Raw genomic sequence first — 12251 nt, forward strand, 5'->3', positions numbered from 1 at the left:
TAATCTCCGGGGGGAGTTGGTTCCAGAGAGCCGGTGCCGCCACAGAGAAGGCTCTTCCCCTGGGGCCCGCCAACCGACATTGTTTAGTTGACGGGACCCGGAGAAGGCCCACTCTGTGGGACCTAATCGGTCGCTGGGATTCGTGCGGCATGAGGCGGTCTCGGAGATAAGGTTCAGCAAGCAGTTCTTGGGTAGACAAGAAACAATGGAGGGAAACTAATCAAGGAGAAACAACAAACAGAAACTTCCTAACAGTGAGAACAACTAAGCAATGGAATGGCTTGCCCTCAGACATTGTGGGTGCTGAAGTCCAGAGAGAGGGTATGGCCAATATTGCAACACTACGGGTGTCACCCGCATTCCCGCTTTCTGAAGGAACCCCTGAATACCAGCTGTTTGGAGACCTGGAACCAGATTGGAACCAGGTCAGATACACCCTGCACAGGGCGCTGAAGAAGGGGGCACCAGTTTGTGATCAGAGGGGTGGTGGTGCTTGCAAACCTCCAGGGAGTCAGCACCAGCCTCTCGCTCAGCAGCTGTGTGGCAGATAACTCTGTTGCCATTATCTGGGACGGCCATGATCGGAACAATTGAAATGGAGAGATTGTGGATTGCCTGGGTGATAATATTTAAGCGTTTGTGCTGGAAAGAGGTGAAGAAATGCTGAAGTTGGGTCAGTGTTTGGCCAATTTAATGACAAAAGAAGAAATTTAAAATTCAAAAGGAGACAAAATAGACTCTAAAATAGAGTGAGCGGCTATCTAGCAATTAGAAATACCATAGAGAAAATTAAAGGAACAAGTTTAAAAGCCCAAATTTGATGATGTCTTTATAATTGGACTTGGTGGAAGTTAAAGAGGCTAAAAAAGAATAAAGAATTTGAAGAAAATATCTTATAAGTGCTAAGTGGATTTAAAATATTTTGGTGTCTTTTGTAAAAGAGCTTTTTTCCCCAATTTTGTTATATTGGAAAAGTAATGCTATCTGCTGGTTGAAAGAAAATACTGCAGTAGACTGTAGAAAGCTCAAATTAGCTGACAGCTAGAGACTGACCTTGCCCTTAAGTAGATAACTAGGAGCTTGAAAGGACTTGAAAACAGTGTGTGTTGTGTTAGTGTGTTTGATGGTGCAATTTTGGTGATAGAGGATTTTGAACTGGATTGGACTGAAATACAAAGCAATTATATGGATTTAAGCAGCAAGTAAAAAATAATAATCTATGAACTTTGTGAATTGTGAACTTGACAAGATGGAGGTATGTATGAAGAATTGATTACATCTATGAAGACATAAAAACTTACCATTTGGAAATGAGAGGTGAAAAGAAAATAGAAATGAAGCTGGATACATAAAGAACACAGAATTTACAATAGTGGAAAAGAAAAAAGAAGAAAATAAAGTATAAGGAGATTACACAGATGAAAAAGGGACTGAAAATAAAAAATTGATTAATGATCACATGGGGATTTACAGTGATAAGAAAAGAGTAAGAAGGGAACATTGGTATCAGAAGAAGCAATTAAAAAATAAGGGGGTAATAGGGAGTAGACACTAGGATGTTGCGTCCTGAGTGGAGGTACAGGAATTGTTTTAGAGCCAGACCACCTTCAGTTCCAACCAGTTGATTGAGTGGGAGGCTTTCCAATGGGACCACTGACCTTGCGCCATTTCTCTCTGAACGTGGACTTCTAATCCTGGCATCCGTGGTTACCACTATTCTGTGGAGTTTGGAAGGAGCTGCCTTTGGAGGTGGCTGAGGAATTCCACCAGGAGAGGGATATGTGTACCTGCGGAGGGAGCTGAACCTTTATGGGTGATATGCCTTGTCCCGCTTTCTGAAAGGGTAAAAGGAACCATTGGAGTTCCCTTGCATGGAGGCGAGCCCAGGGGATGATTGTGATACAGGAGATGTAGATCTTCTTATCTAGGATCACTCTCCATCCCCCTCCCCCTGATGTCTTGGGATGGAATAGAATCTTCACCCTTGTTCCCAGGGAACTGGCTGAATTGCTGATTGAGATCAAATATCTAATTGCCTCCACCATCAATTTCCATTTGGAAGGAATAAGAGAAACTGAGCATTTAACAAAGGATATGAATGGAGGAGAGAGGAATTCCAACCTTGGAACCCTGCGTAAGGTTTCCCATACTCAAGAGTCCTTGTGGATTTCTCCCAGGCCGATCAAAACCTGACCAACCTGCCACCAATTGGGGCTTGGCAGGGACTACCAGCTACCCCTACAAAAAGGCCTACCTGAAGGGCACCCTCGTGATTGTCTGTGGAATTGCCTCCTCCTGCCTCCCCTTTCTGACTGCATCTGACGGGGGACAATACAGACCTTGGGCCCAGGAGAAGGACAAACCCTGGTAAGCTGCTTGAATGAGCCAGTTGAGCAGACTCTGCGATGACCGGAGCTCCGCTAGCCCTAGGGCGCCTTTATTTAGGAGGACCGGCTGTTTTCGGCCCACTGCGAGGCCAAATTGCAAGCTGATCTTTGCAGGGAATTACAAGAGGGGGCCGTCAGAGCTGAACAATGGGTGGACACTGTGAAATTACTCCAGCAGCTTTTTTAAAAAAAAATTGTCTTTAGCCAATCTTAGGGAAAAGGGCGCTTGCCTGACAGTGCTTGCTTGACTGCGCACTGAAGATGGCCTCCGATGAACAGTCTCTGATCCGATGCCCTGGTCCGTTGGCTTGTTGAGAGAAGCAAGTTCTCAGCCCTGATAACAGCCTGGAAAGGGTTGTTGTGACGAGCAGTATGAAACCAATTTAGAACTAACTTGGAAGCCAAGGAAGGGACTAAGACTAATTTAGAAACTAATTTTGAGGCAAGGAAAGGATCGAAAGCTAATTTGGAAACCTAATTCAGAAGCAAAGAAGGAAAGCCAAATAGCTAAAACTGCAGGAAGGAGACCAGCCATGTCTTTCCTCTTGAAGGATTGAGTCAGATCTGGGGTCTCAAGGTGGAGCCAAGCAAGTATTCAAATTGACTGACTCGATCCTCACGATGATTGGTGAAGGCTGGTTCCACCTCAGGTTGGAGAATTGAAACTTAAAGGTGGTAGACCCAGGCGACAAAGGGAGGGAGGGGAGTAGCATGAAATGTATAAGGAAAACAGACGGGAAATAAAAGTACAAAAGGTGCAAATTTAGGATATTTGTTTATGGCATTTTGGACAGAAATGTATAATTATATATGTTTTGACATGATGGTACAGTATATGTATGGATGTTTATGTAAAGATGGTGAAAAAATAAAAAGTTCTTTTTAAAAAAAGAAGTTGTGGATGCTTCATCACTGGAAGAGACCAGACTGCCTCTTGTCTAAAATGGTATGGGGTCTCCTGTTTGAGCACGGGATTGGACTAGAAGATCTCAAGGTCCCTTCCAGCTCTATTTTGATTGACTGCATATCACCTGAGAGTGAAAATAAGCTTCTTTCCCAAAGGCCACAGAGCACCCTGTCATTTCAAGTGGCTCCCCAAAGGCTGCAACTTCATATGCTAAAAACCAAGCAATGGCAAAAAAATTCTTCCGAATAATACTCACTGAATTAGGCGTGAGGGGTGCTCCCACCACATCAATGATCTGCTCCTTGCTGTCACTCTTGCCTTCTTCGGTGCACAAGCCTGACTGTCCATCGGGATGAGAGCCCCCGTCTGTGCCGGGTCCTGTGCTACCCGCTTTGGCCAGTGCCTCATAGCGGTGGCGCAACATCTGCAGCTCATATTCGCAGTTTGCAAAAGCTTGCTTCAGCTCATATAGTAGCACCAGGTCACTGCGCAACTCGTTGAACATCTGAACAATTTCTTCGGTTGGCATCGGGTTCAAATCTAGAGAAAACAGGAGAAGAAAAGCACATGAGGGAGACCCGGAACCTGTTGTCAGCTGTGGGGTTGCTGTAATCCTACTTTATTCCTAGTCAGATACAGGAATAAACCCAAACTCTACTGCACAGGTCATTGGACATAGAATGTGTAGGATGTTGTAGTATGTATTTGAATGTTTGATTTTTAAACGTTTAGCTTTTTAAAATATTTTAAATTAATGATTTATGTTAATTGGATTTAGATGTGCTTTATATATTGTATTTATTGAAATGTTGTAAGCCGCCCCGAGTCCATGGAGAGGTGCGGCATATAAATTCAATTAATAATAATAATAATAATAGAAAGAATTTGCCTTGGGATTCCTGCCAAGCCTCAACAGTATGAGAAGAGGGTTTAGATACAGGTCCCTCTTGCAAGGAAGGCACTAACTGAACATTCGGAAAGCTCATTATTCAAGGTAGAGCCAAAGGTTCCTAGACTCTGTTGCTATTCTCTGGATGTAAAAGGTGGCAAAATCCAGATCCAATCTTGGCGCAAGGCAACTATTTGCCTTGACACGGGCTACAAGAATGGTGGAAGGTCTTAAGCATAAAACTTATCAGGAAAGTTTTAATGAACTCAATCTGTATGATCTGGAGGACAGAAGAAAAAGGGGGAACATGATCGAAACATTTAAATATGTTAAAGGGTTAAATAAGGTCCAGGAAGGAAGTGTTTTTAATAGGAAAGTGAACACAAGAACAAGGGGACACAATCTGAAGTTAGTTGGGGGAAAGATCAAAAGCAACATGAGAAAGAGTAGTAGATCCTTGGAACAAACTTCCAGCAGACGTGGTAGATAAATCCACAGTAACTGAATTTAAACATGCCTGGGATAAACATATATCCATCCTAAGATAAAATACAGAAAATAGTATAAGGGCAGACCAGATGGACCATGAGGTCTTTTTCTGCAGTCAGACTTCTATGTTTCTATGACACAAGGCAACCATTACAAGGAATTGACAATATTCCAGAAAGACCCTTGTGCTGAACATACATGATCAGTCCAAAATGAGAGCTACAAGATACCAAAAGGAGGTCAGAGATTTTGGGGCAATGGTCACTCACTCTTTCCTAAGTATGAGACTCACCTCCTTAATACTATTCCAGGACTTCTGATGCCTTAAAAGAACCCACCCAAGAGAGAAAACGACAAAGACTGTTCAAATAGTTTTCTACTGGAAAGGGTTTTTTAAAAATCCAATGTATCATCTTTTGGTTTTTACACCTTCTTTTTCCCCCTTAAACAAAATACATATTATTTTCAAACCCATTCACATGTAGTATTATTGAAGGAACTGGCTGTATTACTAGCGGGGGGAAAATAGCCCGTCTTGACTACAAAGACACTGCTCCGTGGGTCTCTCCCTCTCCCTCTCCCTGCCCTCTTTACTCACCTACTCCGAGTTCCATCAGCATCTGCTCCAAGGCTTTAATCTTCTTCTGTCCCACGGAGCTTGGCAGTTTCATCTGGAATACAAAGGTAACAGGCACACAGCTCTGAGCTAGCCCTCACTCACAGCCGCCTAGTTCAAACGGCATGGGAGCTTTGCTTTTTATAGTGCACGGGGAAGAAAGCGAACCAAAGAAAGAAAGAAAGAAAGAAAGAGAAAAGGGAAAGCAAGTGCTGAGAACCGGAGGCAGAGACAAGGCCTGAAAGTTTGCAGACTAGGGCCAAGGGCAGGGACTGAAAAGGCTGCTTGCAAGGGCTTTTCAGTTCTCTAGGCACCAAGATGCAGAGATGTACAGCTTTACAGCTTCCATGGGTGACTGAATTAACAACAAAAGTTCTGCTCCGCTTGGCACCCTCTCCTGCAGTGCCCTGACCATCAAAGAGCTCAATTACACAGTAGCTAATGTGTGATGCTGCCCTACTTTACTTGCTCTTGCCAGCCTGATTAGGCTCACGCACTAACAGACTTCCTTCTTCCTTTACCTGCTGAGCCCAGAGCCATGGGATTCATTTACAGAGCCAGTTTTCGAACAAAAGATGCAAAGAGTCACAAAGCATGTACACTCTTACTCAATTCATAGAAGTGGGAACATACATTCACGCTGGAGCCAAAGAGGGCACAAAGTAAGGGCTGGAAACCTATGCTTGGGATGAGATCATACTTAGCAGGACTCTCAGGCTGCAATTCGTTGGAGAGAGGGCTCCAAAAACATGTTGAAGATAAGAACCCAGGTATAAAAGCAAATGTAGATGACTGAACGGCTCATTTCGTGATGGATTTATTTTTAGATGTTAATCACTGATGCCTCTTTTTTTTTACCCAACTCTCTCAAAGTGGCATAGTTAATAATTTTATAAATCAAAATTTGAGAAGGCTCTGGAAGCAAGTTTTCTACCACTCGTTTACTAAAACCTAAAAAAATCACTGGGCTTCAATATGGTCTACCTTTCTATCAATCATAAAGCTCACATCCCATGAACTATAGCCTTATCAAGTATTAAGCAATCAGTCTGTTATCAGCAAACTACACTACATGTTGTTTTATGGAAACTACTGGACTGGTTTAAGATGCCAATAAAGTCTTGAAAGAAAAGATGGCTAGATTCTCACCATATCAAGTCTACCTGGAATTGGTATTGTAATTATAAAATTACACAAGCTTGCATGAGTTGTCCCTACAAGTAGTATACGTGGATTTTAAACCAGGCTTTTATTGGATCTCTACAGAGATGCTCTAGATCAGTGATTGCAAACCTTTTCAGCACTGAATGCAGAAAAAGGAGCACTTCATGTGTGCTCATCTGGACTGTGATCAGGAAGACGAGCTGCCCAGGGTGCAAATGCACACCAAAAAATGAATTTCCGGCCAGCAAGTCTTCCGGTTACTGCCGTGCATGCATAAGCACTGATCAGCTGGCTGGCGTGCATGCTTACGCCAGAAAATGGAAGATCAGCCCTTCTGGTTTCCAACACTGCCGCGTGCACAAAGGCTAGCTGATCATCATGTTCACATGTGTGCCAGAAACCCAGAAGAGAAATGGGCGACGCTGCATCATGCCTGCCATAGGTTCGCTATCACGGCTCTAAATAAAGTTTGGTACCTTAATAATAATAATAATTTATTAGATTTGTATGCTGTTCCTCTCTGAGGACTACACCTTCTCCATTAATCCATAATTACTTCTGCTTTTTAACTGGCTTTATAGTAACATTTCTATGGTCAAATGTAACTTTCAGGAACTACTATCTGATATAATACAAACAGCAGAATAGTCTAATCTTGATGTGTTCTAACTCCATCATTAAGGTTTGCATTTATTCATCAGTTGCAGACTTTGATACTTTTCAATTTGATTTCCCCAAACTATCCAGTAGATATATACTGCTCAAAAAAAATAAAGGGAACACTCAAATAACACATCCTAGATTTGAATGAATGAAATATTCTCATTGAATATTTCAGTTGCACAACTATTCCATTTGCACAACAGCATGTGAATTTGATTGTCAATCAGTGTTGCTTCCTAAGTGGACAGTTTGATTTCACAGAAGTTTGATTTCATTTCATTTTATTGGATTTGTATGCCGCCCCTCTCCGTAGACTCGGGGCGGCTTGGAGTTATATTCTGCTGTTTTAAGTGTTCCCTTCATTTTTTTGAGCAGTGTATTTTAACTTTGCATTTCAAATTCCATTTCAAAATTGGGAACTACATAAGATTTTTTTATTATTCCAAAGTTTTATAGAAATAAGAAGAGTAATCTCAATCTTAGTTCTGCCCATTGATTAAAACAAGGCGAAAATGAAGAAAATATCTTCAAATCATACATGGCATATAGACATGAATGTTACAGATCCAGTTACAAATATTTGCAAGGAATTATCTTCTTTGCAACAGGATTGTGGATGGCACAAGAATGCCCGTTGAGGTACAATAGCCACAGTTACATTTTCCCTAACTAAAGGTGGCCATAATATCTCAGCAGCTATCAAAATCATAAAACTTCAGCTCAATTGCTGCCTCTAGTCTGTTCTTTCCAAAGGGGAAGATGTCTAATCAAAATTTCTCTAGGCTCTGTTTCAGTGGCTTCCTGTGTAACAAAGTCAGCATCACAAGTAGAAGCAGAACTCGGGATGAACCTAGAGCTCTGACTTTTCAAAAAATTAACAACTGATTTAAGCTAAGCTTATTATTCATTAAGGTTCATAATTTCTCATCTTGCTTGATTTTATTATCATTCCATGTGGCATAGTAATGTAACATAAGTTCGTAAGTAGAGGTACCACTGTACTGGTATTCTTTAAGGAAATGCCCTCATAAAAACATTTCAGGCAGTCCTCAATTTAGAACAATTCATTTAGTAATGGCTGAAAGTTACAGCAGCACTGAAAAAAAGTGCTTTTCATACTTTTGACCTTTGCAGCATCCCTATGGTGAGATGATCAGAATTCAAACACTTTGCAACTGACTCATTTTTATGGTTGCAATGTCCTGGGATCATGTGTTTTCCCCCTTGCGATCTTCTGACAATACCGCTTCACAGTGCTTTACAGCCCTCTCTAAGCAGTTTACAGAGAGTCAGCATATTTTCCCCAACAATCTGGGTCCTCATTTTACCGACCTCGGAAGGATGGACGGCTCTTTGCTCTTTCATTGACAAGCAAAGTCAATGGGGAAGTCAGATTCACTTAACAACTGTGTTAGTAAATGAACACCTGCAGCGTTTCACTTCCCAACTATGATAAGGTCATACAATGGGGAAGCCAAACTCACTTTAACAAATGCCTCACTTAACAGCGTAAAGGTTGAGCTAAATTATGGTCGCAAGTCAAGGACTACCTGTATTTTATCTTCCTATCCCATTTGGAGGTCTTGCCATGTATTGACTAAGATCTTCCAATCTGCCTTCTTCTGTTTCTAACGCTAGGGCCCAGTTTCATTATGTAGCCCTCTAGTTCAAACAGGGGTTTAGAATATTGGTGTATCAAAGCCACTACAAGAGCAAGTTACAAATTCAGACATTATTGGTGCCATAGAATGTTAATTAGGCTTTTATCTTATTTTTTCCAAAACTTTGGATATATGCCCTCTTGTAATTTTTTTTTTCAAAAGTACTAAAATAAAATGGAGAATGGCACAGGAAAGATTTCCTTCCTAGGCCAAGCAGAGCTTTGTCAACGGTAAACGATTTCCCTTATCTAGGCAATAAAATGGAAGACAGACAGCCCAAGAAATACTAGCAAAGAGTAGAAGTGATATGGATGGATTTATACATGTTAATAGAACACAGAAGATATATAAGGGCAACTGAGAAGAAATGTTACTGTTGGCTTTGGAAAACATCAATTAAGCCTCCCTTTAATTTTGGGGGAGGATTCGGCCTGTGAATATTAAAGCTCCATTGGCTTCTTCAAGCAAGAGTATATTTTAATTTTACCATCATTAAGAAAACGTTATGATTTATGTGACTGCTGTTGGACTAATATCTTTAAAATTTAGCTGGCTAAGCCAATTTATCTTTAAGACTGATGAAGGCTGATTGCTCTCTACGCAAAATGTATTAAAACTAAATGAGGAGTCTATTACTCACAGGGCACTGATAATCTGTTAGGTAGGCTCCGTTAGCCTGGCGCTCTCAATGGTGGGAAAGGCCCGATGTTCCATTCGCCACAACGCAGCTTAGACAGCTGCTGTTCAGAAAAAGCAAATTGACAAAAACTAGAAGGCTTCTCACTGATAAGCCTACGGGCTTCTATGTTATACCATTAAGGCTTTGTACTGCTTTGAGAGTTGGGGGTGTTTGCCTGCTTGCTTTAGAAACACAGTGTTGGGGGGGTGGGGTATCCAATATCACTTTCTGTATAAAACAACTCTGAATAATTTTGGAACAGAAAGCACTCCCATTCTGATATCTATGGAGTTCACAGCAACATTCTGGAGTACTGTATGTGGACCAAATTTTAAAATCTGTGATAGCTGAGAAAGAAAGGAATGACCTTGTATTGAATTAAAATAACTACTGGACACAGACCTACTGGATAAACTGAAATAACCATCCAATATAATAGGAGCAAATCTTGTGCCCTGACTGAATTTCAGTAAAGGGAAAGAGTATGGCATTAAACCTTGATCACTGAAGTGCATGTACTTCATCATACTTTGATCAAGTCTCATGTCATGATATGTAGCTATTAAGGTCTTACAAGAGAAAGTGCCAAGTCACCAAAATTACTTCTAAAACCTTTGTAAAACCAAAAATGTCTAATAATTTAAGTAACAGCACTAGAGACAGAAGTAGAGGCATTCTTCGGTATGTAGGATCTAAGTAAAAAATAAATAATAAATCCAAGTGGTAGTCTCAACTAACTCTCCACCTCATTTTAAGTGGGAGCAGAGGTCTGATAATCCAGCCATAGCTGCTATCTTGCCTTTTTAACCAGCTCCCTCTGGATGTACTGGGCAAAAGTGCAAAAACTTCATCCTTTGATAAGTGATGGCCTAGTCCCAGTACTGTACATCTATTGACGGTCATCTAATTACAATTACTTTAACAATGCAATCTGAAGAATCTCCCCAAAGAAAACAATAAAAATCCAGATTATAAGAAAATTAGTCCAGTAGTTTTAACTTAGAATAGTACTGCTTCTTGACATGCTACTTTACTAATAGCCAGAAGTAACCCCAGAGGAGTCAGAAAACAAGAAAAAGGTAGCTGTTGTCAAAACCTCATTTCCCCTTTAACGTGTCCATAAAAATGATGGGGGTTTTATTGTATGATCATAGTGCTAGACTGACCACTCTTGTAGAGACTTCTGCTATTTAGCTATAATTTTGATCTGTGGAGCATTCAATTTGGTGATCTTTAGATTAGATAAGAGCAACCATAGCACATGAGATAGATTAGTAGAAAAGAAAAACTTATGATAAAGATAAATGCAATTTTTTTTTGAATACTTATATGCCAAATCTTAATTTGATCAAATATTCTCCGTGAATATTACAGAAGATACAGTATCTTTCATCAATTAAAAAGAAAGATCCAGATTTATTCTGTACTCATGTCTTGAGCTTCTAGTTTTGGTAACTGTGAATGTTTGCTCATTCATATGAAGAAAGCTACTACGTTGTGACTGTGAAGGCTTGTCCACGTCCTGTAATCTCCGGTTTTAATTCTAAAATTATATGGGCTATAGGCAAACCTTCACAACAGGAGTGAAATTCAGCAGGTTCTGGAGAACCGGTAGCGGTAACAGTTACAACGTACTACAGTTCTTCATTCTTTTTCAGGGCAAGACAGGGTCAGATTAACTGGCTATAGTGAAAGAAAAAAAAAGAAATATGAAGCAGAATTGAAAATATAAATCAATTTGGCAAAGATCTGTCTAAAAGTGTTAACGGAAACCAAAAGACAAGTCTGTGGCCTCTCGGATGGAATCAACCGATGACATGTCTGTATCCTGATCCCTTATCATTCAGTTCAGAAAGGCCATTAGAGCATGTGGTCTAATAGTACTTAAACCTATTGTGTTTGATTAACAACTACTACTTTTTTTCACAATGTAACAAAGCACTTCTTGACAGCAGTTCAGTACAACGTAGGGAATACTTTCATTCTAAGTAAGTGCAATAGCCAACAGCTAACCTTCAGTCCTTCTTCTTTGTAACAATCTACCAGAATTATTTATTATTGCTCAGGTCCCCAAATAACCATATGTCAAATTTTTTTAAAAATGGATTGCTCAAGCTGAAGAAGTGATTAGCTAAGATCTTTTGGGTTAATATATTGTGGGTGCTTTCTTCCTCTGACAACCTCTCCCTGCAGCCCTCTTTGCAACGCCAGCTTGTGCTTATAATTATGCCAACATCGCTTTTGATTTAAGGACTCAGAGTCTTTGTCCTCACTATAAACAACCAGTAAATGTATGAACTGTGCAGCAAGAGAAAAATAAATAAAAGGACAACACATCAATATATGAATCAAGGCAACATGACTAGATGAGCAGAGAGATTTGCCGAATGGTGGCAATCTGGAGGATTCTCTTGCTTAGCTACTAGCAAAATACAAGCAGTCCAGTAACCAAAAACCTGAATGGTCTTAGGTTGACCCAAGAATAATAAAGACTTGTGTTTGACTCACTTCCATGACCCCTTCTCCATCCCTTATACTGGAAATGCTTGCAGTATCAGATCACATTGTCATGAAAGGTAACATTGCCCATCTCAAATCTAAACATTCATCTCTTAGAAATTGGTTTCATGGGTAAGAATGGATAAGTTTCTAGCTGAACAGCTGTCATTTCTAACATCTGACTTGCATTCAACATTGTATCAGAAATCCTTTCCATCGCTTCGTTTTGTAAACCCATCTAATGTATGAAATAAATAAAATAAAACCTTGCTTCTTGGAGGATTTTCCCAGCAAAGA

At 40.4% G+C, this 12251-nt stretch overlaps 1 protein-coding gene across 3 annotated transcripts in view; it reads right to left on the reverse strand.

Annotated features, from left to right (window-relative positions):
- The window catches only part of DMAP1 (DNA methyltransferase 1 associated protein 1), a 53279-nt gene that overhangs the window by 6515 nt on the left and 34513 nt on the right, over positions 1-12251 (reverse strand). For all 3 annotated transcript variants that reach the window (XM_070745039.1, XM_070745040.1, XM_070745042.1), the window contains exons 10-11: positions 5271-5343; positions 3551-3834 (exon numbers count right to left, since the gene is read on the reverse strand). In XM_070745039.1, the coding sequence (XP_070601140.1) occupies positions 3551-3834; positions 5271-5343 (357 nt within the window). The remainder of the gene's footprint in view (positions 1-3550; positions 3835-5270; positions 5344-12251) is intronic.

This window comes from Erythrolamprus reginae, chromosome 3, assembly GCF_031021105.1.
Source record: "Erythrolamprus reginae isolate rEryReg1 chromosome 3, rEryReg1.hap1, whole genome shotgun sequence".
Taxonomy (NCBI): Eukaryota; Metazoa; Chordata; class Lepidosauria; order Squamata; family Dipsadidae; genus Erythrolamprus; species Erythrolamprus reginae.